Below are 27,813 nucleotides of genomic sequence, written 5' to 3'. Positions count from 1 at the left end.
TTTTTTTTTTTTTATTTCAATCAATAGTTTAACAAGTGCTTAAACTTCCCCAGCAGTTTAATCTGGAACATAGTTGAGAAGAAAAATATCTTCTATAACTTTACAAAAATAAAAAGATTTTTTTTTCTTTTAGAATCCTGCACTTTAGGCAAGCACACTCCGACTCAAGCAAGACTGACATTATATCTTAAAATACAAACTTCTGTTCATAGAAATGACATTCTACCCCAGGACAGCAGGCACAATAAGTAAATGGTATAGAAACAGAGTAAGAACACTTGTTTTGACTTTTCTGATCCCTTTTGTCCTATTTCTTGAATAGAGCCTCTTGAAACAATTTGCCTAAGAATTTCTTTAGGTTGCCATTTCTTCTGTCAGGTGGATCCTTGAGTAGGATATTACTGAGGGAAAAGCTTTCACCTGTCTTGGCAACATTGGCAACAGCTAAAGATACCAACATTAATGGATTATTTTTTTTTTAAACCTGCATTTCAGCAAGGGACAAATCACCCAGCTTGCAGGTCTTTCACTGCTAAACCACTTGCAGCTTAACCTCTTCAGCAGCCAGGGCTGCCAGCACATGAGGTCAGGTTGGAGAAATAAAATGAATGGAATATATTGTGTCACATATGTATGTGGTGCTGTGCAGCAGTTAATTTAGTGAGTGATGAAACCAAAGAGGGGGTAAGCTTAGCTCCTCGTTCTGTGCCTGCAAGCAAGGAGAAGCCTCACAGAAAATACAGACCAGCACATAAACTGTGCACTCTGAAGACTTACAGCTTTGTCCAACTTGACTTGTATTGGCTAAAAGAAAAATTAAAAATATACAGGCACGTGGAGGTAAGCTGGTGCAGCAAATGCTAAGAACCCAGATCATAAAATTGTTTCTGTCAACACTACAAATAAACTACAGAAGTCCCCAGTCAGATTTCATGTAATGCATTGTGAAGATCTTTTAAAAGTACTTCCTTTTTAAGTGTCTTTAAATAACGGGGAAAAAGAACATTTATGGTACAATTTGTACAGTGAGTTACATTTTCATGTAGTCTAACCATAAACCTTTTAAAACCTAGACCTTTGCGAGTCTGTGATTCAAAACAGCTGAGATGTGAATGTGCTTTTAGAGGTTATAACTGGACAGATCTTTCTCTTGAAACTGTTGCAACATTTTTGACATTAGACAATTTACAGAGGAGTCACAAGGCACTAACCAACTGTAGATGATTGCCCTGATAAGTATAGAAAATCATGCTGTGGAACAGCTCCTTTGGTCTTTGCTTTCATCCTGCATCACAAGGATGTGCAGATTTCAGCTGGGATTGAGTACGTGTGGCACTTGCACAAGCCAGTGACACAGTCTGGCAACTTCTAACCACGGATGTTTTTTCAGAGATAGGACCACATGGGAGTGCTCAATGGTGGTAAAAGCAGCTTGTCTTGTGTGATCCAAGGAATGCCACACAGTACCCATCCTTTAAAAAAACCCCAAGTGTGAATTCACTCCTGGTGCTAGATCTCAAATAGAAGTCAGAAATGCAGCAGGTACTTAGGGGACTTGTTTGACTTTAACAGCTCAGTAGCCCAGTTAGAGAAATGCTGGTATCACTCTGCTGACTACAAAACTCAATCCAGAGAAAACCAAACTCCATGCTGGTTCATAGCTACTCTGTCAGAGGCATCCAGCCTCCTTCTTGACCCTCTAGTTAAAACTGTGCTCCCCACCAGCAACTGATCCAGAGCTGGCTCTTCAAGTACATTTGACTGCATGGAGCAAAAAATACATCAAGAAATGCTGATCAGAACAGCTGTTGTTCATTGGGCTCAATTCACCACAGCTTTCAGATCCTTCCAACAGGCTGAAGAAGGATCTAACATTAAAAGGATGGATAAATACTTTGTCTGGTGATTACTGAGCCAACCAGAGCTCCATTCCTGACTCTTAAGTAACAGTCTTCTGTGAGTTTTTATTTGTCTGAGGAAAAATATGAAAAGATGTGGTCTGACTCAGCAGTGCATCTATCCATGATACTGCTCCTTCCCCCTGTCTTCCTGCTGTCTCAAAACTAGGTGAACTCATTCTGTTCCAATCCTGAGGAAAGTCACATCCATGTTTTCAAGGAATGGTTTTGCTATAGTAGTCAGTATGAAGATTCACTATGTAAAGTTGAAAGACTTTCATTCAAAACATACTTTCCCTAGGATACTGAAAATAATACATTAAAGGTTCTTTTTCTGACACAGTATTGGGCTGGGCAGCTAGCAGCTGCTTATGCTGTGAAGAAACACTACAACTTTTTTCCTTATGTTTCTTACAGATGTTCCTGCTCTTCCTGTGAGCCAGAATGTGTACATCAGTAAAAGCCACAGCCCAAACACACGACTAAGCTACGTTCTCAATTCATTCCCCATTAAAGCATGGGAACGTGGTTCATCTATGAACTTCCAACCCCTTGCTGGCCTTAAACATCTCCCCTACTGCTTCCAGAGTCTGCTCTGACTTGCATCAGTGCACAAAAGGATGTATTCACCACCGAGAGAAACCTGAGAGTTTCCAGGGCAGGCTCTAGTTGACAAATGCTCTCTGAGGGCTGTCTCTCCACCTTCCCAGCAGTGTCTCTCCATACCAATGCTGATTTAAGCTCCATAAAACCATGGCATGTGTTGGGACACTTCAGCAAGGAGAAAAGGAAGGACGTGGTTGCATTAGTGCATCACTTGCTCCTCCCTCTCTAAGACTGGGCTGGTGTTCCTCCATCCGAGGGGGTGTTTCCAGCTGCTTTCTTGTTTTACCAGGAGCTACAGTGTGTTTGCTGCTGTAACCCTTTTCTCTGTTCTTACACAAGGTCAGATGACTAAAAAGATGCTGCTAAATAGGGCTGCAGAACACATTAGATCCCATTTGCTTTACTCTGCCCACCCAGCTCACCCAAGTACTGCACGTGGAGTATGTAAGGCCTCAGGAATATGGGAAGTCTTTCCTGCAGCCTTGTATTGGCAGCTTACCTGCACTCTGTGCATCTGACAGGAAAATTGCTGCTGCTGGCTGGCTTTGAGGGGGCTTCATTGTAGCTACTCTCTAGATACAAGGGGAGGCCTCGAAGCAATTACACAGCCAAGTTAATTGAATGAGAAAATACTAAACCACTGGTTATTTTTACAACTTAATGATTGTAAAAATAGCTTAAATTACTTGGAGTATTTTTGTTTTAATTAGGGGTATCAACCCAAATTTAGCACTTTTTGAACAGAGGGCTGTTGATTTGCTGATTCTTTCTGTATTATGAGCTGTGAGATAATGGCAAGATAAATCTTTGTGGGTTTCCTCCTTATATACATATCTACATCAGAGCTGTGAAGTCAGAGGGGGAAGCTGCTATCACAGTACTGGCACAACACCGAGCCCTTCCCCAGAGCTAAATTCTGATGAGAAATCAGGCACTGGGGATAAGAGTACCACAACAGTAAGATGGCAGAGATGACTGAAGCAGGATCATAGAGTTCATCCCAGCAGTTAAAAAAAAAAAATAAAAGGAGACCCCTTCCCTCCCCCCAGAAGTCTGCAGTCCTAAAGTGCAATTACTTTTGTGCAGTCGTGTCAGGCCAGGGATCAGACTGGATGAAGTTCAAAGCACAAACATCAAACGAGTGCCGTTCGGGATTCGAGGAGGAAGAGGGAAGTAAGGAAAAGAACAACAGTTCTCAGGCATTCAAGTGCATCAAGAAAATAAATGTCCTTTTCTGTCTGAAGAAAAACAACCCCCAGTCTGGTGGAATCCTGGCTCTGTAGTCATGAAAAAGAAGTTTTCCTCGCTTCTAGCTGAGAATGTCCCAATATGACACAGTACAAATAAACAACAGAGCAAGAGCTGGGGTGCTGCGATATTTTTCCGGTGCCCTGCTGCTATACAGCCTGATTTTATTCTCCTCGTGTGACTCTTCAGCTCTGGGCTCTGATGAGGTGCACTGAATTAAAGGCATCTGGTAGGAAGTGGCTCTCTTCTCGGGTCGGTCGGGGCTGGAGCCGTCGCTGGGTCTCTGGCCGTTGTAGAGCAGGTACCTGCCCCAGGCATCCTGCTCCATCTTGAAGATTTCGTACTCGGTGTGAGGCAGGCGGATGCCGAGCGCGATGCAGCCGTTGGTGTGGGTGACGTCCTGCTGAACCCCAACCTGCCAGGATCCCTGGGCTCCACACTCGTTCCCGTTGAACACATTGAGCAGCGAGGCTGTGGATATATCCATGGGAGTGACCTTCATGTGATTCACTGTGAGAGAGGAACAGGGGAGCTGTTAGCGGAGGGACGAAAACAACAGCAAAGCCAACGTGCAGATTGGGGCACACCTGTTAAATCAAAATTGTCTCCCCTTGTTTCTTCTTAAACTTGTTTTTCACATTACAGGTGTGGCCAGCAAATCTAGGAGCACCATTTAATGTCTTTGTCTGTGCAAAAATTGCTTTTTGCAAAGAACAACCTCCCTCCAACTCCGCTGAAGAAAACCTGATGGCCACATATCTCAGCCAGAGATTAAGCAAAGCTTTTCATAAATTCCAGACAATCCTTCACAGATAAAGCCTGGTTTGTTGTACTAGGAGATAAGGAAAAGAGGAAACAATAAAACTTTACCCATGTTTTATTACTGCCTGTATTAATTCGTAAGTGGGGTATTTATCACATATTTTTCATCATTTCTTAACATTTGCGAGCTACCCTGCAAACCTAATAAAATAATTACTTTCCACTGGGAAATCTGTAAAACAACACAGTTGCACTATCATCCTATATTACCTGTCCTTTTTTGCATGAATTATAAAATATAGATGACCTACAGAAAGATGTTTTTTCTCATCTCTCAACATTGGCTGCAGCTTGCAGTATCAAATGTAGAACTGCTGCAGTTTCTTTAGTTCTAACCTGCTTGTATTTCAAAGGAGTTTAAGGCATATAAAGTTTCATTTTCCAGCCAAGTTAAAGAAGTTGAGAAAAGCCAAAATGAATAAGCCTGCAGAAGCTGAATAGAGATTTTTCCTGGTGTGTGTTTGACATTGTATATCAAGAAAAAGGGATCTGAATGGATTGGTGCTACCAAAACAGAAGCAAATAACCATCCCTCATGCCTTCCAACATACAAAAATCCCAAATTCTCTTGCAGATCATTTTATAGTAAGATTTGTTGTGAGCTTTTCCTGAGCTTTTATAAACAGCCATTTGACTCAATAGCTCTACAATTCACATTATTTACTCTAGCTGGAGTAAAAGGTAATTTATAGAAATTGAACCGGAAAGTTTTACCTAAGCCCAAATTAGTGACCTTGATCTGTAAGATACGTTGGCACAACATAAACCAGAAATGCAAGCTGGATTTGATGCCAGGAGCTGAGCTGGGACATGCTGCACAGGCAGCCCTAAAGAGCCAAAGTTCTGACAGGCAAGGGTATCTCCCACCTCCTACAAAACATCTCAGATAAATAAATTATTTCTTCTAGTTGGATGCTTTTCTAAATTAGACCCATGTAAGATGCTTTACACTTCTAATGTGGTAACTGAAATAAGGAGAAGAGCCTACAGAGGGCTTGAGGCTACCAGAGGCTCCGCTGGGGCTGGTGCCATGGTGGGATGTTGTGTTTTGGAGATGTTTGTTTGTGTGAGTGGCTCAGGCCCCTGAGCTCTTTTTAAGCAGGGTTCCATGGGGCTGTTTGCAAAAGAAAGCTTCTCAGCCATGGGTGGCGTCACCACCGAGAGCTGCTTTCCAAAGCACCCGATGCCTTTGGGTTGGATACATTTTGTCTTTGCTCTGGCATCTTTAATCAGAGCTGTCTTTAGGGACACCCTTATTTGCTTGAGGGCCCCTTGGGAGCACATGAAAAGATGCATGCTGCTGCATCTGTTTTCCAGAGAAAATTATTTATACCCCTTCAGATCTGAAATGCCTTCTGAAGATGCTTTTTTCTCTCTACGGAAGGAGCCCTAGGACACAGATCTAACCACTTCTTTTAGAGGCTTGATGGCTGGCCACTGGACTTCAAGATCACTAAGTAATGTGGAGTCTTATTTTCTTGTGTGTACTTAAGGACTTCTGCCTCAAATGAGTATTGCTTCAGTGGTGTGAAATGCCATGCAGCTGTATAGTTTGGCTGGGCATTGACACAATGCCTGCAAACTTCCCAAGAAATTATGAACTGCTGAAAATCCCAGAATGAAATCATCAGCAACCAAGTCATTATGAAGAAACTGCTCTGGTCCAGAACTACCTCCCTCCCCACTGTATCACGCTTCTCTACCTTTGAACACAAACTCCGTGCCACCCATGACTTTGGACGAGTGGACTCCGCGGCTGTAGCGTCCCTTGGCGTAGATGGTGAAGGTGGGGTGCTTGCAGATGGGGTCGGAGTAGTGGTAGTAGTGGCCCTCCCAGGTGTTGTTGTTGTCGTGGAAGATGAAGTGGCGGGTGAGGAAGAGCACCTCCGGCCGCACCTCGCAGCGCTGGCTCACCCACTCTCCATGCAGCCCGATCGTCAGGTCCGCCTTGGGGGGCAGGAGGGGTGGGTGGTGCTCGTCCGAGCGGTAGATGATCCTGCACGGGATGCACTTGTGGTCGTGGTTCTGAAACAAAGCAGAGAGGAACCCTCAGTTGGCATCACCTGGGATACAGGGCAGTGTATCAGGCCAGCCACTTCATGCTGACGTGACACCAGCTCCACACTTGAAGGAATGCATTGTCATTTCTGATCTTGTTAGTGGTACTATTTGGCTTTGTATTCATAAGACTGCACAGCAGAGGGGCATGTAAGAAATGAATTCTCCTGTCTGCATTTATCTGAAATTAACATTTTAGTTCAGGATCTAGAAAAAGCTGACTTTATCCTTCAAATCATACAAGAAGCTGGCAGATGGTAATTTACTACGATGATAGGGATTTTGCAATGCCTGTGTCAGAAATCAATACATTTGCTGAACTCTTATTTGTCTGTCTTTAAGTTGTTAACTTTAAGTACTGTAGATAAACATGAGTGTTATAAGGACTTCTTTCTTTTTGGATGGCACCTTGGGAGAATAGTAACCAGTGTTTTTTAAACTCTTTCAGCTTTGCTGAGCCCTAACACAAGTTTGGGAAGTGTGTGATGTGGCTGGTTGCTGCTGGACACGGTGAAAGCTTTATTATAGCCCTCTCCAGCAGGAACAGGGGCTGTGATACATGCTGAGCTCCAGGGTGGCTCATCACTGTGGGCCATGCAGCAGCCTCAAGCAGCCAAGTACCCCTGGCCCCAAATGTGAGTACCTGGGGTGTCTAAGAAGGGGCCTGCAGGCTCCAAGTCTGTGGAGAAATTTCAGGCTGAAGCTTCCACCTTCTGAGCAACACCATTTATAGTTACTTTGTATAGACCATTATTCTACATCCTAGGGACACAGAACAGCAGCCATTTCATTGATTTCACTATTGCTGAAAAGACTTTGGATGACTGTCTGGTCTGGGGCAAATATAAACCCTGTTTAATATGTGTAAAAGACATATTGTGGGTGTTGTAAGTTGATTCTCTGAAGCTACCTACAGTCATTTTATTGGAGGAATTCAGGGCACCTAATGAAGATGGTGTGAATGTCACCTCTAAAGTGAGCCAGAGCTGAAGGTAGTGAGGGGAGAAACGCTGAGCTTCACAGCAGCTCATGTGGACTTTAAAGTAAGAGCTGTGAATATGAGCATTTATGTTACAGAGGGTGCTCAGAGAGGCCTCAAAAAAGAGGGCTGGAAAGGTGTACATAGAAAAAGTATTTCTGTAAATCTCCCAGATGGCTGCATCTTGAGCTTTAGCTCTTAACTCAATGCACCTCAGGAAAACACCTCACAGCTTGAATGTGGTGGATGTGAGTAACCTGCCAGTGCACCTCCCTCTCTCCAGGAAGGATCGAGGAGAGTCCTTGAGAGATGAAAGCACAGGATCTGTGTTGGTTGATCTGAACCACTGCTGGCCACCAGCCCTGCTCTGAGGAGGAAGGAGGTTGGACTTGGTGACCTCCCGAGGGTCTTTCCCCCCCTAAACACATGGTCTTCTGGAGACCACATGTGCTGACATGCTCTTGAAGTGGATGTAGTCCTTTCCAAACACTGTGGAGCTTGTTACCAAATTTTAAGATATGTTTTTTTCAGCTAAATTGTGCAAGCAGGTTGAGGTCTGTCAGTACCTTAGTGAAATACAAAAAACATTTAATTGAGTAACTTAACTGCAACTGGTGAAGTTACTGCAGATATATCCACAAAAAGTATCTTCAATTGTAAGAGAAATAATGTTTTTTTCTGGAGATGAAGATGCCAGTGCCTTTTAACCACACATTTCTGTCCTGCTATGGAGCAGACTGGCTGCACTGTTCCCTGACACATTAAGGGCAATGATGACAGTAACTTTATGGCTGTGATTGCCCCACTCACAAAACCAGAAAGCAAGAAAAGTGCTATAAAACTAAAAATAACTTATATAAGTTGAATCTATCAATAGTAGGAGAGAATTTCTGTTACAGTCCCTTCTCCTCTGAAGTGCATTTGAAAGCTTCTATCATCTCCTAGAGGAGACCTTGGCAGAGCAGTATATTGGTTTGGTTTATATACACATTTTCCTCCCAGGAGCTGATCCTCCAAAACCAGTTTGTGAGCCAAGGCAATTTAACCTGGGAACCAAGGATTCCTGTTGCCCTTGTTCAAAACCTGAAGAAAACCAAACAACAACTCAGCCTGTTTTCTTTTTTGGTCACCACTGTCCACCATCACACTGTGAGCAGAGGTGACTCGTTTGGCAAACCCCAGGAAGGTCCCTGTTAACTCTCTGTTACTTGTCTGTAGTTCACCTTTGTAGTTCTTTGACCACTGTGGTCCTGAACTACTGTACTTCTGTGCAGCCCTTCTAATTGTGAAGGCTTTGCACCAGCTGTGAGGGTCTGGCCAGCTGGGCTGCTAAGGAATGTCCCACCTGATGGCCTTGTAGTCACTGACAGTGTGCCCAAATGAAGGGGCTGAGGTAACCAGAAACTTTTTGCATCGAACTGAGTGCAGCAGGGAGAGGTTGGGGTGGTGAGGGAGGAAGCAGAAACATCCTTTTCACAGCTGTGAGACACCAGCTGGCTCCAGCCCCTCGCTGGATGTACTCTGAATCCATTGCTTTCTTGAGACCAGCATTTGAATCTAAGCCCACATAAACCTTTTTTGCTGTGATACTATCTTTCACAACGTTATAAACTTCTTAGTGGAAGAATATGCCACGTATAAATTCCCTCAGTATGATTTTTTGCCCATGTAATGGGCAAGGGAAAAAGCTAGTTCTGTTATGAGGCAATTTGGCTTAATTATGGAGTAATTTATGTTTAACAATTGACTGTATATTTCACTCTTGCTTTTTTAGGTCAGCTGCTCTTGGCTCTTAATTACACTATCTGAGGCTTTGCAATTCAATCCCTTTCCATGTGTTTCAGGGAAAGATTATTTTCTAAAAACAGGCATTCAAAGAAAACAGGGAACAGAGACAAAGGACGTTTGAGTCCAAACAGGATTAAGAACTCTCTAGTAAAAAGCTCATTGGGGCATGACATAAACTAAAAAGCAATAAAACAAGCAGAGGACAGGATGGACATCGGTTCTACGTTTTGATTATCTTAGGTGCACAGTGCAGTATTTTTAATACTGGGGCCTTGCTAGAAGGACTGGGCCCTAAAATAGCTGGGAGATTCCCTCCCATGATGGGTGACTCCTTGAAGCTCTGCAGTGCCAAAGCCATAGTGACAACATTCCTCATCCTTCCAGGTGTTTCTTTAAAGCCAATTTCTGAACTAATCCACAAAGCCATGTGTGCCAAAACAAGCCTGAATCTCTGGCTGAAAACTCAGTTCTTGTAGCTGGGGAGAAAATAGCTTAGTATCTAAAAATTCCCACCAACATGTTTTCTTATCACTCTGTCCTGCTGTCTCAGCTGAAGTGGTAATAAGGACAGAGAGCTCTGGAAGCCAAGCAAGGAGGATTCCAATTAAAAAAAGCAAACAAACATGAGGTTCCTTCATCTTTTTCCCAATTGCTATGGACAGTCAGAAACACTCCCAGCACAATTTAATTTTTTCTTAAGTTCTGTGGAATTCTAAGACTGCCTAAGACTAATTATCTGACATTGGCTATGTCACATAGCACGTGGCTGGGTCTGTCATGCATATCCTTGTTGCAGGGAGACATGAGATGAGAGACCAGGCATTGGATTTCTTCAGGCATGGGCTCAGGCTTGAACTGTGTGTGCAGTACAGATCTAAGCAGAATCCTGGGATGTTGAAGGGGCCAACAGCCACAAGAGCTGGGGTAAGAAACCCCTGCCATATGACTGCATGTATTACCCTGAGGGGAAGGGCTGAAAAAGAGGGGGAAGAAAAACAACACTCAGCTATGGCCTTGCACACCTCCTGAATACCACGTGTCACAGGCAGGACTGGTGGGACTGGAATGAATCATGCTTTAAGCCTCACCACCCAAGGAAACACAGTACCAGGTGTTAGGGCTAATAACCAGTGCTGCCAGGATGAGTATAAATGGAAATTCTTGGGAGAACATCAATTCAAGGAAATGCTTCCAGCTCAACAAAAAAAGCTGGATGGCTTTGCTTCACACTGCCCAGGAGCCAAGTCCACAGCAAGGACACATTTATGAATTGGTCAGGATAGTATCAGGCTCTCTCCTCCACCACTGTAGATAACTGCAGACCAAGACAACTTTAAAAAACGACCACAAATTCTCTCCAGTACAAAAAATTTGCAGGCTTTGCATGACCTCATATGAGGCTGAGTTGACTAATGTGCATTAGGCTGGCTCTGGGGAGTTGACAAGCATGGCTGACACAGTTATAACTCAGCCTGCCAAACGGAATGAAGAGAAACGAAGATTTAAAACTTTAATTAAAAATCTTGAGGCAAGTAAAATGCTGGAGAGAGCGGTAACTCCTTTGCAGAGTTGTCAGATGGATATTTCTTTTGGTAGGGAGCAGAGGTGCTGCAAGCAGGAAGGAGGGTGGAGATACGCTCAGATTTATCTGCAAATACGTACCATATATTCTAAGATATTGAGGAATGGTTTTTATTAACTGCTCTTATGAAGGGAAAGATAGTGAAGGAATCTCAAGGCACTACCATTGCACAACTGTCTGATCTATGATGTTGATTCTGTTGCACAACCCTGCATAAAACTGAAATAAACAACACCAATATTAAATGCAAAAGTCTTCTGGTTGTTCTTTTCTGGTATAAATGACTTTAGTGTGGGCAAAATACAAGAACAAAAAGAAAACCAGACTTCTCAGATGAATGTGCTTACATGTCATCTGTCCCATTAAAATGATACTAAATTATGGTGAAATGAATGTTTTATGAAGTATTAATAAAAAAAATTCCTGGAAAACCCGAAGGGACAGCTTGAATGTCCATTTTCAAGAATAAAGTATTCCTGAATAAAGCTGCCTTATGTATTTATTAGGCCCTTAAAAAGCATCCTATCTAGCCCTCTAAACCATGCAATATTACCACTGAGTCTTCCCTGCCCTTTTACAAAAGATGAAGCCACTGTGCTAAGATGCCAAGGGAAGGTGTCAGTAGTTTAGATACATATGCTGAGTTGACCTGGAGGCCTGGGCTAGGCTAAATGGTTAATTTTGATCCCTGGTGCTGCACTTGAGTTGTGGCAGGCTTTTACTGCAGCTGCAGAGCAGCCAGTGCTCAGTGCAGACGTGGCACCTTCAAAGGCGCAGGGCCACAGCCGACAGCGCTGCCGAGCACGGCCAGAGCCACCCTCAGCTAAAAGCTGCTGCTCCCTCATCTCCTTAGGGCACCACACACACTGTTACTGTTCATAAACCTGGAGTTAACCCACCTGACCATTCTTCTGAATATTCCTACCTTGCTTCCCCTCATAATTTTCCTAACCAAGAGCTCTTTTCAAGTAAAAATGGACAAAAGGCACCCTTCAAGTGTTGCCTTAACCTAGAAGTCTAGTGGCACCACTCGGACAAACAAAGGAGTTTTGTCTGCCAAAATTGTGCTTTTTGGTTGAGTTTTGCATATTTCTCTGAGGCACTTCATGTGTTTAACATCTATTTATTAACTTATGATTGCATTTCCCTGGGAGCTTCACAAGTACATAGCATTCCCCTAGAGATGAAGTCATTGTGTTTCAAAGAGATGAAGACTCAAATTTTTGAAAAGCACAGGAAACCTTGCACCCTTTGCTCTTTCCTGGCTAAAGGAAAGCCCAAGAACCAGTCCTTCTCCATACATTGAATCTGTATCAGCTGCAAATTCCAGGTGCTGCTGGAAGTCAGGTCCCAGAGGTAAATAAAGTTGTAATAGAGAATTGATTCGTTAGTCACATTTTAAAGGGAAAACATATTACTGAAAGAGTGTGTCCAGCAACTGATTGAGCATGACAAAGAGTGAAGGTTATCCTAGAGTGCTTTTTAGATTTCTTGTGATGTTCCTGGCCATGATAGCCTTATTCCTAAGTAATGATCTAATCAGAATGACCGGTCATCACAGCCCTGCTTTGATATTTCCTGTTACTCTGTCACATGATAAAATAGCACAAGGAGTTCTTTGTTTACAAAGCAATATTGCTGAGGCAATTACATGTCAAATAAGTCTCCCAGTACTGCTATTGTACACATTTTCTGTAGTTTAGAGCAGACATTTCTGAAGACATTTTCTGTCCTGCACAGAAAACGAATAATGCATTCAAGCCTTCTTCATGCTACAAGTCCCTGTATACTTCTGTGAGATTACAACTAACCAGGCAGCCTCCCTGATGTTGTCCTAACTGGGAAAATTCTGTATAACATATGTGATGATGGCCAAGCAGTTCCCCCATCCTGCCCTGCCCAGCCATGTGCTCCCTCACACTGGCTGAAGAAGCTCCATGTGTGATAGCTTGAATCACTCAATAAACTTGCAATGTCAAGAGACATCAAAGATGTTCATCTCCATTCATCAGCCAGTCCTAACTAGTACCTTGAGCCAGGTTAGAGAACAGCCAAGATAAATCTATATAGTGACCTATTCATCATCTGCACTCAAGAACTTACACATATTTTACTGGAGGAATTTGTTTAAGGTATATTCTTATCTAAGAGAGTTCGTAAACCCTTTAGAGATGACATATTATATGTTTTTATAAGCTCCCTGATTCTATATGAACACTTGAGATACAGTAATCTGTGAATTTATTCAGATTTGTAGCTCAGCATAAAGCTGTCTGGTTTTTGGACAGCCCTTTTGATTTACCATCCCGTGGTAAAATCGCTGCAGGAATTTGGAAAAGGTCCAATTCTATTTGTTTAAAGTCCTGATCATGTGGCTTTGGCATTCCTAACATATCCAGCAATCATTTGTTTTTAATTACCGTTCATTTCAACCACATAAGTAATGAATGTGGCTACCACATCCAACTTACAGGCTGTGTAAACTCTTGGGCTGGGTGGAACTTTCTTCTATATAGAGGCTTAACTATAAATTTAACTCCAAATGTGAATCCTCTTAACTTATTTTAGGCAGGCCTTTATGAGTCTAAAATATAAATAAATAAAAAGGAAATGAAAAAAGCCTTAAATGAAAGATTCCACACAATACACCTGATTCACTTCAGAAGCAATTTCCTGGCCTCCCCAACCTCTTGGTATGACTGTAGAAACCTTAAGAAAACAAGTTGATTTAACGTTTCTATTTATTCATGGTGTCCAGTTTCCAGAGGAGTCTGTGACTTGTAGTTTTAAACCCAATTTAGCATTTAAACTCATTTTCAGCTGGGTCCCAGTGGAGCAACAATTAAAAAAGGAAAAGAGTTCAAAAAGGAAGGGTTATAACCTTTCAATGGTAGGTTTGCCTGGACTTCCAGAAAAAAAGGGGGAAAAGCACTTCTGTTACTATTCTTCCTGCTTTTGGCAAACAGTAGGTCAGAGTGCCTGTTGAGAACCTGTTGGTATAGGGATCTTCATGCTTAGGTGCAAACCAACAAACCCACATCCTGGAATCTTTCATGGCAGCTGAAGCAAAGGCTCATTTTCTATGGTATTGCTATTTATATCATGCTGAAAGCCTAGTACCAGCAGGCCCAGCTCCTCTTAGCTAACCTGTCTCAAGAAACACACCTCTCTTACGCAGAATTTGGTCCCTTAAATTTGAACATTGTATTTTAGAGCCACCATATTTTAGAGAGAAAAAGGGATGCTATGGTAGCAGAACACGCAGGCAGGAAAATCATTACCTAAAATCGCAGCAGGCCTGGACAACAATCTGAATTTTCTAAAGCTGTCTGAAAGTACATCTGACTGCTCTGACTGTAATGAAATTACTACAAGGTGGAAACGTAGGCATTTGCTGTCTTATATATCAGCCCAGAATAAAACATCTAGATTAGACCAGAAAAACTACTCAGCTACAGTGATTTAAATCAAGATTTTGTCTCTCTTTCAAGCAGTTGGAAAAAGATCTACAATTTTTTCTAGAACAGATACAATATAGCTGGTGTCTGATAATTCCTATCTACAGATACCTGTAAGGAAGAGATCTAGCAAAGAACCCTCACACGCAAATCAGTAAAGTTGATGTGGTCAATTAAAAAAACCCAACATTTTGCAGAGGACTGTGCTGTGGTACATCTTCTGCTGCTGAAACTCTCTATTTTGGGAAAGTAAGTTCAAAAAGAATACTCAAACTTGTCCTTGGTAACTTGAAGACAGCATAAGAATGACAGAAATTACTACAGTTTTCATAAAGTTTTTCATAAAGCAAAACAGTTGACTGTGGATTAAAATGATCCCTAGGCCAGGCTACAAAGCAATTAAAGGCAGATCACACAATGCTGTATTTCCTGCTATTGCTGATAAGCTGTAACTGATTTTTGAACCATTTGTGGTGAGATGATTAAAAATGGTGGTAACTCATAGGCTGGAAGTGATGCTGTGGCAGTGCCCAGCTGGAGCACACTGATGGCAGCAGCACCTGGCAATGTGGTTCCAATTGCTGCCTGCCTTTGAAATGTCACCAGAAAAGATCTATAACAGCCTTCCTGCAACAGGCCATCAGTGTCTCTGCTTCCTGTTTGAGTTTTATTTAGCTTACTATGGGTTGATCAATTCCCGATGAAGCTGAGGGCACTCTGAGGCTCCTTTGAAAACTGAATTATCAAGAGCCCCATTCAAAATTCACCTGTTTTTAATTTCATTAATGTGTGTGCCTACGTCTGGATCCATGACCTCTGCAGTCCTTCAGTTTTTTTCCCTTCATGCTGCCCCTTCCATGTGTTTACCTTCCAATTTCCTTGTCTCCTCTTCAGGTTATGGATCACTCAATTTCCATCTGCTGATATTCATATTTGATTTCCTCTCTCCCTGGTTGCCCCCACAGCCGTAGAAGTATCCACTGATGCCTGTTCCTCTTCTGCTATCTCAGTTCTATATGAAACATTCCTCTCAGCTGCTAGCCTACAACCATGGTCCCAGCCAACCACTCCCACTTCTGCCTACAAGTCTCTGATTCCATCTTCAGAGTGGCCTTTACTGAGTTTACTTAATGAGATTACTTTTTTCCATATTTGCAGTCACATAAACTGCAGCAAAGTTACTGTTCTCACAAAGTTCTGTTATCTTCTGTTAATTATGGCTGTAATCAACCCCCTGTATTAAAAGCACACGTAGATTTTAGGTTACATCAGTGCACTTACTCAGAACAACTGAGTGATTTGGGCTTTATCAGCAATGTCTTAAAAAGAGGACACATGCAAACCCCCAGACACGTACCTTGGCATTTTGAAGAGGAGGCTGGTAACTAGAGGGCCGATAGAACCTCCTCTGAGTAGCATCGGTGTGAATGTCTCCCAGGAATAGCTCCTCCACAATGTGGTCTACATTGAGGTGCAGGTACTGCTTCTCCACACGGATCAGCTGCAGCTCGTGCATGGCAAAATTCAGAGCTTTGGTGCATTCACAGCCATTGTCTTCTCTCAGCAAATCATAGCTCACATCGTGCTCCCAGGGACTACCTCCTGGGATAAATCCAGGGCACGTCTGGTTCACCAACTCGCTCAATTTTTTGGCTACGGCTTCGTTGTGGCATATGATCTGCACGCTGCGGAGCTGGTAGTCGGCCTCGGTGCCGCCGCGGATGATCCAGGACGCCTGCCGCAGGCGAATCTTGCCGCGAATGACCAAGGTGTAGATGGGGTTGGTGCAGCGATTGCCTCCGTAGTAGAACTGATAGGCATTGAAGGTGTTGTTGTGGTAGAACCTGTAAGACCTTGTGATGAACTCCGGGCCCGCTCTAACTTCGCAGCTGTGGGAGGAAACAATGTGGAAAAAACATTTTAGCAAGGTGGCACATGATGTCTACTACGGGCAACATGACCCACATGGGTCCACAGAGACACCTGGGTGCTTAAATCCCTCCAGCAGGAATAGGAGTGAATAGGAACTAGGCATCTGTGGCCTGCCAGTTATCCAACAGTTCCCTCTGCTGCTATTAGCACACTGCTTCATGGTGTCATATATACTAAAGGATTTATCCTGTAGGCTTAAATACTTTGAATTGTGTTTTGCTTTTGCCTTTTGTCTAGGGACCACCATGTGATTCAACTCTTTGTTGAAAATAGGAGCAGCTTATTAACATCTATTGCTCTCTTTTGCACGGTAGATTTAGCAGAATGACTGATAACATCAGAAAGTGAAATGTCATATGTCCAGGGAACAGCAAAAAGAACTGGCTTATAAGCTGCTCTAGAAGCTTCTCTGTGCAACTCCATAATCTCTGGTCTTCTGTGGATATGCAGGATCCTATCCTGAGCTTTTCCACTCAAAAAGTCAACAATACTCAGGTTCTGTCAGTTCTTTCTTTTTCTTCCCAATGACCACCCCCCTTTTTTTTCCTGGCAGTGTAAATGGCAGTTAAATTCCACTTCCTGTAGGAAGCCCTCCTGTGCCTTCAAACTTGTTCCCCTTGTCACCTCTACACTGCTTAATACAAACAGAACTGTAGAATTGTTAAGGTTGGAAAAGACCTCTAAGGCCATTGAGTCCAGCCTTTAACCCAGTACCACAATGTTCACCACCAAGCCACACCCCAAGTGCCACATCCACACGTCTTTTGAACACTTCAGAGATGTTAACTTCCAGAGATATTAACTCCACCACTTCCCTGGGCAGCCTATTCCAATGCCTGACCACTCTTAAGTGAAGAAATTTTTCTTAATATCTAATCTAAACCTCCCCTGGAGGAACTTGCGACCATTTTCTCCCATCCTGAAATACACTCCTTTCTGTTAAAAAAACCCCCAGTCTTTCCTACTACAAGTCACTTCCAATGAGCTTGTGAATATTGGCTGCTGAGACACAGAAAGCAAAACAGCTCTCTGAAACACAAGTCACCAGATATAAAGAGTGACAGAACTAGTGAAATACAGCTTCTTGATTTCTTTTGCTAATAAAACCTGTGCTAGACCGCTGCTCTGAAAACAAGGACCCATTCAATGGATCAAGAGCATGGAGACAAATATAGTACAATGTTATGTTTGAATGAGCATCCATTTTGGCAGCTTGGTAGGCTCCTTCCTATTCAGAGAGATTTAAAGATATTTCACAGCATGCTGCTTAAAATCCAGACATTAAATTGATTCATCAAGACAGCTTTATGGCAGACTATTTTAATGTTCATAATGCTGCTCCTTCTCCTTTTATGCATAAACATACAGAGAGCATCTGGAATTTAGAGCATCACCATATTAAAGAAAATATTTCTGTTGTTGAAAGTGGGAATATTCATCCCTCCCTCTCTGCTTTTTTATCATCTTCTCTTCCCCATCCCAAGCATTTTGTTTTATCTTTCCTTACCCAGTAGAGACCCAGTGGCCCTCAATATTGGGAGGCATCTGTACGGTGATGCGGGCTCCATTGTGAAGGTGTTTCAGCATATGATGGCACTGTGACTCCTTGAAAGCCCTCCAGGCACTCTTCTCCAAGGACCGAGGGTAGGTCCTGCTGTCAGGGTGCAGAAGAGCAGAACCTTCTCCCAGCCCTGTGACAGAAAGTGTAAATTACATCATGAGACCCTGCTGAGTCGGCCTTCAATGTGACAAAGGACACTGTGACCATCTTGTGTTGAATGACACTTGTTCATATTGTTATGTGTCTGGGCAAATACTGTTTACATTTATTTTCTCTTATGAAAACAAACAAACAAACAAAAATGGGAAGCTCTTCCTTTCTGTCATAATCCACTAAATAAATTTATGAAATAAATTGAGGAAAAGAGCTCGAACTGAAGTGCTGTGTTTCCACACCCAGGAGATGTGGCTCTGAAACTGAACTTTAGAGACACCTCTGTAATCTCTGGTCAGGACAATCAAAAACCTAGACTTTCAAACTTTCAGAAAGTTGCATCCAGATCCGGACACAAACTTTGCGGTTTCAGCCCTCCTCTAATTTGAACGCTTCTATAATAAACTTGCAAATAAAGACTACTCTTTAAAGTCAGGGGAAAACAGATATTAAAAGCAAAGCCTCTGCACACAGGAAGCCTCTGTGATGACTGAGGTGGTCAATTAAAGGCAGATCCTTCTATTTTTATTTTAAAGGGGAAAAGGAATTTCAAAAGCTAACTTTATCTCCAGCACACAGTAATTTTGGTTTCTAGTAATGTATACATGCAGAATTTACTAGCATGCTCTCTACACAATATTAATTGAGCAAAATGAATACATAGCTTCAAAAGGATTGTGCCTTTACTCTTTTAGACACATCCTGCTCTTAGATATGTTGGAAAACATGGATCAAAAGAAAACTTCACATCTAGGGGTTAAAAGGTGACAAACATGAACCTTACATAACGTGTTGGAAACTCTATTACATTGCCAGAAGGAATTTGAGCACCAGAGGGCTACAAAATGGGTAAGGGGTCGGGTGAAGGGGCTGTTTGGGTGCCTGGGAAGTTGGGGCAGCCATCTCAGGAAAGGGATGTCTCACTCTAAGATGCTTCCAGGAGCAGGGTCTGGGATTCATCCCCATATTTTCTGCTGCCTTCTCAGCTGACCTGGATAAGAAATGGGGCTGTTGGGGATCACCATTGGAAACCACCCAGTACAGGATCCTATGCTTTATGACCCAGGCCCCATCTGACATTTGGGCACATGCCTAGTGTTAGGTAGACACTTTCTTAAGTCTTTCCCATTTCCTATTAAAAAGAATAAAAAAAAAGAAAGGAAAAAAAGAAAAAAAAAAAAAAGAAAATAAGAAAAAAAGAGAAAAAAATAAAAAAGAGAAAAAAAGGGGAAAAAAGGTGATTTATTATGTTGGCTAGGTCTTAGATCTTCTGGAAGAAACTTGGGTAGCACCTGGGAAAATGGCATTGCCAAAATTATAAATACATGTCAACCATTTAAAAACAGCAATTCCTCAGCTAAACAGAAGCAAAGACTTGTCCAGGAGACAGGGTAAAAAATGATCAGAAAGAATACAATAAACACTTTAACCTAAACAGTGCTCACCATTGAACAACACTGGGATTTAATGAGATTAATGAATACAACCTCACAAAATCTTTTCTGGAAAAACTGATAAGTTTGTTATGTTGCAGGTAACAAACAATTCTTCAATGTGAATGAGAATTTATGGCCTTGCTTTCTATAGGGTAATAAATACTAGGAATACTTTGATATTTGAGCACACTGCCTGGGATGTCCTTACAGAAGCCTGATTTTCAGGGGATCAGTACTTCTCCTTTTCTGGATGTCAGAGATTTCTCAGGTATTCCTACACTGCTGAGCAGAGTCACTCATGCTAGCACCAAACAGCTCCCACTCTGCAGCCAGAAATGGTATAGCCATGACAGGGTGATGCTCTGCTGGAACTGACTACATCTTTGGAGAGGCAGGATTGACTAGGCTGGGTCTGTGCTTCATGTCCATGCAAGGTACATGGCAGAGGTTGTAGCCACCAGCACTATCTTTCAACGTGGTGTCTCCTGCAGACAAATTATCTCACACTGAAAAAAGACTTTGAAAATTCGCACTTCCTTTGAAGTTGTTGAACGTTTGAAATTTGCCATCAGAAGAAAGTTCTGAAATTGTTCAACTGGTTATTTTCAATGCATATTTATTGTACCACTGCTTTTATGCAGCTGTATTTTGCCTAGTTCATGTCATATGACTCATGAATACAGATGCATTTAGAAATGATTTATTCATTTAGGCATACTTGGGGATTTAATTTCTTCAAGCAAAAATCCTTCTTTGGGAGGACACCATCTTGTACGTGCACATATCAAAGAAAAAACTCAGTAACCACATCAGACATTCCCAATTATTCCCTGAAGGAAATAATAAAAAGAAGGAGATTTTGAAAAGGAGTCAAACTTTATGCGGCATTATACAGTGTCTTCTTTGATACAGCTCAGAAGCAATTGTATCTCAGCTCTCCATGTCACATGAGTGTAGTTCTGTCTACAACTTGCAAATGATAAACTGCAGCTAGGGAATAGCAGGGAGCTTCCATCGACAGGCCTAGAGGAAAGAGGGTATTTGTTTGGGACTCTATCCATCCAACTGCAACAAATGAAGGCAAGAACAAATTCGGGTAATCAAGAGAGGCATGAGAACATAACGATGGCTGCAGAGACACGGGGAGAGGTGTAGAAAACACACATATAGAATGGTTTGGGCTGGAAGAGACATTAAAAATTATCCAGTTCTGCAACAAATGAAGGCAAGAACAAATTCGGGTAATCAAGAGAGGCATGAGAACATAACGATGGCTGCAGAGACACGGGGAGAGGTGTAGAAAACACACACATAGAATGGTTTGGGCCGGAAGAGACATTAAAAATTATCCAGTTCCACTTCCCCCTGACCATGGGCAGGGACACCTTCTACAGGACCAGACTGGTCAAGGCCCCATCCAGCCTGGCCTTGAACACTTCCAGGGATAAGGCATCCACAACTTTCCTAGGCAACTTGTTCCACTGACTCCTCACCCTCACAGTAAAGACTTTCTTCATAAAGAAAGAAAGGATTGGATTTAGATCTAATCTAAACCTGCCATCTTTCAGTTTAAAGCTGTTCCCCTTGTCCCATCACTAAATGCCTCCGTAAGAAGTCCCTCTCCAGCTCTCTTGCAGGATCTCTTTAGGTTCTGGAAGGTGCTCTAAGGTTTCCCCAGAGCCTTCTCTTCTGCAGGCTGAACAACCCCAGCTCTATCAGCCTGCTGCCACAGGAGAGGTGCTCCAGCCCTCTGAGTATCTTTGTGGCCTCCTTTGGACTTGTTCCAGCATGTCCACATGCTTCTTATGCTGGGGACCCCAGAATTGGACACAGTATTTGAAGTGAGATCTCCCCAGAGCAGAGGGACAGAATCCCCTGCCTTGCCCTGCTGCCCACTCTGCTTTGGATGCAGCCTGGGATGTTTGGCTTTCTGGGCTCTGAGTGCACATATTGAGCTTTTCATCAACCAACAACTCCAAGTCTTTGTCCTTGGGGCTGCTCTCAGTAATGCTAAACAACATCACAGGACCAGAATATCAGAATATGAAATACAGTATAAAATTGAGAGACAGCAATGGGACCTTTACCTATGTTCGCCTTGCTGGAGCAAGTAACTACGCAATTCAGTGCAAACTCCTTCCTTACAAAGAAGTAATTTCAACACTTTTGCAGTTACTGACATATGCCTGTAGATACAGCTGCCACACAAAGGAGATGTAACTTCCCCTTGTACCATCTGCAGGTCAAATACTGAGACCAGTGAAATGCTCCCCACACAGAGCAGTAAATCAAATTCCATCTTCTGTGTTTTTCCTCCCAGCAGGTGCTCAGAGGCAGTACAGTGCCCCCCTGCCCCACCCTTGGCAGTGCACACGAGGTGTTCTGCAAAACTGAGGGACTGCAGGGATGATTCACTTATTTTAAAAGATCCATTTGGCCATGTTAAATGAGACATTGCTCGAAAGGTTCAAGGTTAAAACATGCATTCACAAAACTGGGAAAAGAATTTCATGACTCTTTAGAAGCCCACTTTGGATAGTAGATGCAGTTGCAACATAGTTGGAGTCATTACTTTCATTCAGAGAGATCCAAGTCTGCTATTCTCCATAGCACTGACAGATGGTAGGTTTCAGTATCTCCATGACTGAGTATCTCAGACTCAACTGAGAATATTTCAGACTCTCTCTGACTGACTGTTTGAATTTTTGTGTGTTATCAAGGAATATTACCCACTTGTTAAAAAATAGAAACCCAAAAATCCACCCACTATGCTACTAATCAAAAGTGTGACAGAATTCAAACAAACAAACAAAAAAATTTTTGCGTGAGATGAATAACAATAATTTTGTGAAGTGTCTGGTTGGCTCTCACTTTAGCTACACCAAACCAGAGATTGGTGTGATTGTATCCCCTACCCCACAGCATTTGTTTTCACAAAGGAGCAAGTTCAAAAGGAAAAGGAAAATTCCAGAATCCACTTGAAATACCAGGTGGCAAAAAAAAAGCATGTTACGATCAGCTGATATCCAGCTTCCCTTTCAAAATCAAGCCCGAGCAGTGACAAAGCTTTAGCATGAAACTAACTGAATATAGCATGAGAGGTGCTACAGCTCACTGGGGATCCTTGCCCAGACCCTCAGAGATCACACAGGTCTTTGAGGGCCTGTGATCTCAGATCACACTTTACAGGATCCAACATCCATCTGAGTGGGAAAGTGGAGGCCTGCACAGCTGCCATGCCAGTAAGACGTGGATAGGAGCATGTACCACACCAGACAGAGGGCTTCAGGCTCTCATGTTGACCTATAAACCTGTATCTGATGTGGGAACAACCATTCAAGATAAAAATAATTGTTAAGGGAAGATAGGTTACTTTCAAGTTCTTCAAAGATTTCTGCACATAGCTGCGAGTAAAATACAGATCTTAAAAGGGCAATCTGTTAGCGGCCCATTACCCAAACGTGATTCAAAAATGGTTATGACAAAGCTCTCTGCCAACACTTCTGAAAAAAACTGCAAGCTGCTAGAAGGAATGTTTTGGTTTTCTGAAAAACAGCATGCAAATACTGTACAACTGCAACAAAGATAATACGTAGAGTTGTGCTTGAACACAGATAGTTTTAATTTAATTTGTGCCTCAACACCCAGGCCAAATTCTGTTCAGAGCTACGCCAGACTGCTAAAGCACAAGGCAAATAATCTTAAACTGTTTAGATTTTATCACTTTAATGAACGTCTCTACCAGAATCTAAACCACGGCTTCGAGCATGTCCAAGTGTAGCGCTTTAAACCAGTCTGAAAGCTACCAGGTGTTCAGCAGGTTCATCCTTTGCTAGATCGTTGGAGACATGTTACCTCAGAGTAGGATTCAAACCTGGCTTTAGGCTGGGATTGCTCAGCAGGAACCACTTTTTTTTTTTCCTAATTTCTAGTGATGTAAATACAGAAGAACAAAATTTTATTATGAAGTAAAACAACCTCGAGTGATAGCATAAGTTCAAAATAAGCAATGGCTTAATCTCTGACAGAAATATTTTAACATTCATGCTTTTCTCCTGCAGCAACCTCTTTTCAAGTTAGAACTTGTCTGAAACTGGAAAAACCTTACAACAGATAAAGAATAATTGGCTGGATTAACTTTATAGCTCTCCTTATCTGGGCAGTTGCCCTGCACAATTAAATAAATAGACATTTGGATCATGCTTTTTCTTGATGTGGGATAGTGTCAGATAATGCCTATGACAGGCTTTTAGCTCCAGTGCAAGCTTACATAATTGCCATGGAGAATATAATGTCCTGTTACCAAGCCACGAGCTGTGTTTACCAGTGTTTTCCCTGCACTTGAAACTTCAAAGAGTCCTCGCAAGACTGGGGCCCAAATTAGCTACTACAAACAAAAGGGTTGGGAAAGGAAAGCTGGGTTTTATGGCCAGGGAAGCCGACAGGACAATGACTTCCTTTCACATGTATCTGTTGCCTCTCTTGTGCACACAGAGCTTCCAAGTGCAGCTTTTGAAGAGAGGAAAATTGAACACTTCAGAGCATGGAAGATCCTGAGGAGGGATCCAAAGTATGTCTACATGGGACAGCTAAAAAGAAACCCCCTCAAAGCTGGCAGGGCCAGCATGGAGGTCCCCTGTTACCCTATAGCTTGGTCCTCATTCAATGCCCTCTCTTGGAAGAGGTCAGAGAACCAAGAGCCAAGCTGTTACACAGCCCATAACCTCTGCTTAGCTGAAGTTCTTAATTGGGATGGCTGCTGCTATGTGCGCAAGGTGAAATGGCACTGCCCAGAAAGAGGGCTTCTTTATGAAACCCTGAAGGGTTAAAGCCCATCTTCCTTCAGGGCAGTGGGAACTCTGCCCCTGACAGGAATGGGTGCAGTGCTAGGATGTCTGTGCAGTTCAGTATCAATGGTTGTTTGGTCTTGCCCTCTATGCAAGAAACATCTGCCCTCTGTCAGAGCATCTGCTCCATCCTGTACCCACACCTTGGCACTGGGGTTTATTCGTGCTGGTTGGCCCCAACTCCCCTGGCACTTGTGTCCAAGTGGAGACAGTGCTAAACAAACTCACTACAGATAATCCTGCCCTCTACCAGCCCTAAATAGTCACCTCACTAATGAAATCCTACCCTTGCCTTGGATAGCTGAAGGTATTTGCCTCCAGTGCGGGTGAGGCACTTTTGGGCCCCACTGTGTGCCAGCCTACTTTCTACAGACACCCTACAGAGCACAAAAAAGTTGTCCTCTCTGTTGATGACATCAACATCTTACCACTGTGTTAGCCCACAGTCAAGCTACAAAAATGAGTGAAATGGAATTTACTCTGACAAATGTGTGAATAAAATTTAGTCCATCTTCTAACTCTCCCTGCAAATTCTCCAACTCTTACACTAAGCACTGTGTCTTCCCATCTTTTTATTTAACTGAGGAAACAGATCACATGTGTCTCTAGCACAGAGCACAATATATGTTAATTCTATGGCTATGGGTATTTATATCTCCTGATGCATTTACTTATTATTTTCCTGAAAAAGTTTTGAAATAAAACACTACTATATAACTAATTTAAGCAACACTGCCAGAGAACTTTTAAAAGCATAAAAAGTTTTTCTCTGAAAAGCCTATCAGTCTTGTTTTCATTGTCTTTATTAGTACCATTTCCATGATGTTGTCAACTAATTGTTTTAAAGTTTCTAACTCATTACTCTAACAGTAGCATAATCAGAAATATACTAAAGCTTTTTTTTTAAGCATCTGTATTTATAAAAAGCAAAGGTTATGTTTACAAAATAAATTACCCAAATTTGTTTTAAATCCCTTGAACGTAGCTCTTATTATTCAAGTCTTTTGGACTTGAACGATCTTAGTGTTTGGCATCTGAAACTTCTGTGGCTTTTTGTCTAAGCAAAGAAAACAGTGATAATGGACAACTTCCAGCTGCAAACCTGTTTTTTTTTTTTTTTTTTTTTTTTTTTGTGACACTGTACATGTACAGGTTTTATTTTGATTAATGAAGACTAGTTTTTCCAAATTTCAACTCAGTGACGTTAAAGCAGGCATTTCTTAATGTAATGAAAGCAGAAGCTCGAGCCTTACAGGATATTTTAACTTCTGTCACAAAGCTTTAAGCCCTAAAAAGCCTCAACCACCCACCCACACTCACTCACTTTTAACCCTCGAATTGCCATATGCAATAGAAATCCAGAAAGAAAATGCTGCACGCTGCAGAGAGGCTTAACACTGCAGTCCCCTGGGAACGCAGGTTATTCTTACACATTAGCAATTTGGGATAGCTGCGGATCAAAGGATGCTTCTACTGATTTTATGGCATGGATGGAAAAGCTCTAGACCAAGTTTAAAGCCAACAGGGTAAAGACATTTCCATGAGCTATATTTCAGTGCCACTGATATAATTTTCAAGTTTGTAAGAGGGCAGTAGTTTCCAGACTCTTGAAACTCTGATCCAAACTGTGGACTGCTACATTACCAAGGTCCTTGTCTTCATATGCAAGGCAGTGAGTTGCATCTTTCTACAAGAACTTTGGTTTATGTTGTTTGGTGAAATATAACTGCAGATGGAAGAAATGGATGACTTTTCTTCATCATCCTCTTTTGGCAGCTGCTGTTTTGATCTGATCACTGGCCATGATTTGTTTCCTGCTCCAGCCAGCACTCAGCTCTGCTCTGTAATTCCAAGCAGATGAGCCAGGGAGTCCAACCCTGCAATTACACCTCCTCTCTTTACCCTCTAACTTCAAGTTTCCCATTTCAACTTTTACATCTCAGATCACAGAGTTTAAAGAACACCTATGGTGTCCTGTCAGGTCTGGCTCAGCTAAACATGTTTCTACGCTCTCCGGATCTCATAGCTGAGCTGTGAGAAGAGTATCAACCCCCTCCTGGGGATCAGAGCCTCCTACTCTTTCTTTCTTTCTTTCTCTAAACAAAATATACCATCAGAAGCCTATGCTCTTTATTATTTATTAAATACCATAGTGTGTGCTTAGCACTTGTACAAACACAGAGAGAGACAATCCCTGCTTCACAAAATTAACCCCAGGAATAGCTTTGAAATCCTTAACCCCAGCTCACAGATCTCCCACTGAATCCATGTAGGTCACTTGCATTTTAACAGTTAAAAAAATTCCTCTTTTTACGACTAAGCTTGGGGTCCTAAGAAATTTAAGTGATGGAGCCTGGATGCTACAAAGGACTTCAGAATTGGGAACACTCTCCAAAATGATGCTGAATAGCTTGAGTCGCACTTTCAGAAGGATATCATACCCAGATTTTTCAAATCTGGCTGCCAAATGTTAGACATACCTAAGCAGCTCATTAAACTGCCTCCTTTTGAGAAGTTTCTCTTGAAGAACACTGGCTCTCTGAAAAGATCGGTTATCTGTTTAAAGGCCTAAAAACGAATTTACAAGATAAACTTTCAAGTTTAAATACGCTGACTTTTCTCACTAAAATTTTGCCTGCAGAGAGATGTCAGTCCAGGGTTAAACTGAGAGGCTGTCAAAGCAGGAGTGTGTGTAAGAACACTGAGAATTTTTGTGCTCTGTAGCAAAACAATTTTAGTTGCGCACAAGATCCGGTGCTGGCACACTTTGCTACCGAAGCCTTCCCAGGTAACATCTCCACGCCAAAAAACGCTTCCCGATAAGAGGAAGAACGCGGGCCCCGCAGGGCGTCTCGGCCAAACGCGCCGGAGTTCGGCAGCGCCAGCTCTCGCCGGAGGTGAGTAAAGAAACTTTGTGTGAGGTGCCCGGACCAACTGTTCCATCCAAGGAGCTGCAACGCAATCCGCCGACACCCGCTCGGGAGCGGGGCGCTTTCGGCGTGGTTTTACCCACACCGGCGGTGCCGCTCCACGCGTGCTGCGCAGGGGCTCCGCTCACACGGGGGTCAGGCAGAGCCACGGGGGCTGCCCGCTTCCCATCCTCCGCCCGGGCAGGCGGGACCCAGCGCCCGCGGCCACCACGGGAGAGCGCACCCACCCACCCGCGCCCCTCTGCGCCCCCAGGGCGGCTCTGGGCCCCCCGCACCCCAGCGGCTTTGGGGGGCCGAGCCGCGCCGGCAGCGCACTCACCTTGCAGCAGCAGGGCTGGGAACAGGTACCGCACCAGGCTGCCGTACGGTGCGGACATCTCCCCGCTCGCAGCGCTCCTCGCCCGCTCCTGCGCTCCGGCCGCCGCCACTCCCGCCGCGCCGCCCGCGCCTCAGCGCCGCCGCGGGCAGCCCACGGCCCGGCGCTGGGGGGCAGGCGGCTGGCGGGCCGGGGACAC

The 27,813-nt window shown here is 43.0% G+C and overlaps 1 protein-coding gene across 1 annotated transcript; it reads right to left on the bottom strand.

Moving 5' to 3' along the window:
* APCDD1 (APC down-regulated 1) lies at positions 1–27,813 on the bottom strand. Its single transcript, XM_058806608.1, has 5 exons — positions 27,618–27,813; positions 17,879–18,062; positions 15,797–16,328; positions 6,278–6,599; positions 1–4,262 (listed from the first exon to the last, which is right to left on the bottom strand). The coding sequence occupies exons 1-5, from the start codon at positions 27,673–27,675 to the stop codon at positions 3,814–3,816; spliced, it is 1,545 nt and encodes a 514-aa protein (XP_058662591.1). The 5' UTR covers positions 27,676–27,813; the 3' UTR covers positions 1–3,813.

This window comes from Ammospiza caudacuta, chromosome 1 (genome assembly GCF_027887145.1).
Source record: "Ammospiza caudacuta isolate bAmmCau1 chromosome 1, bAmmCau1.pri, whole genome shotgun sequence".
In the NCBI taxonomy this organism is placed as follows: Eukaryota; Metazoa; Chordata; class Aves; order Passeriformes; family Passerellidae; genus Ammospiza; species Ammospiza caudacuta.
Note: the sequence above shows the minus strand (reverse complement) of the source record. Positions and strands in the feature narration are given on the sequence as shown.

Coding starts and splice junctions, on each gene's coding strand:
- APCDD1 (XM_058806608.1), bottom strand. CDS start 27,675: ATGTCCGCACCGTACGGCAGCCTGGTGCGGTACCTGTTCCCAGCCCTG. Junction 18,063..27,617: donor CCCAGCCCTGCTGCTGCAAG/GTGAGTGCGCTG, acceptor TTTCTGTCACAG/GGCTGGGAGAAGGTTCTGCT. Junction 4,263..6,277: donor CACGGAGTTTGTGTTCAAAG/GTAGAGAAGCGT, acceptor CCTCTCTCACAG/TGAATCACATGAAGGTCACT.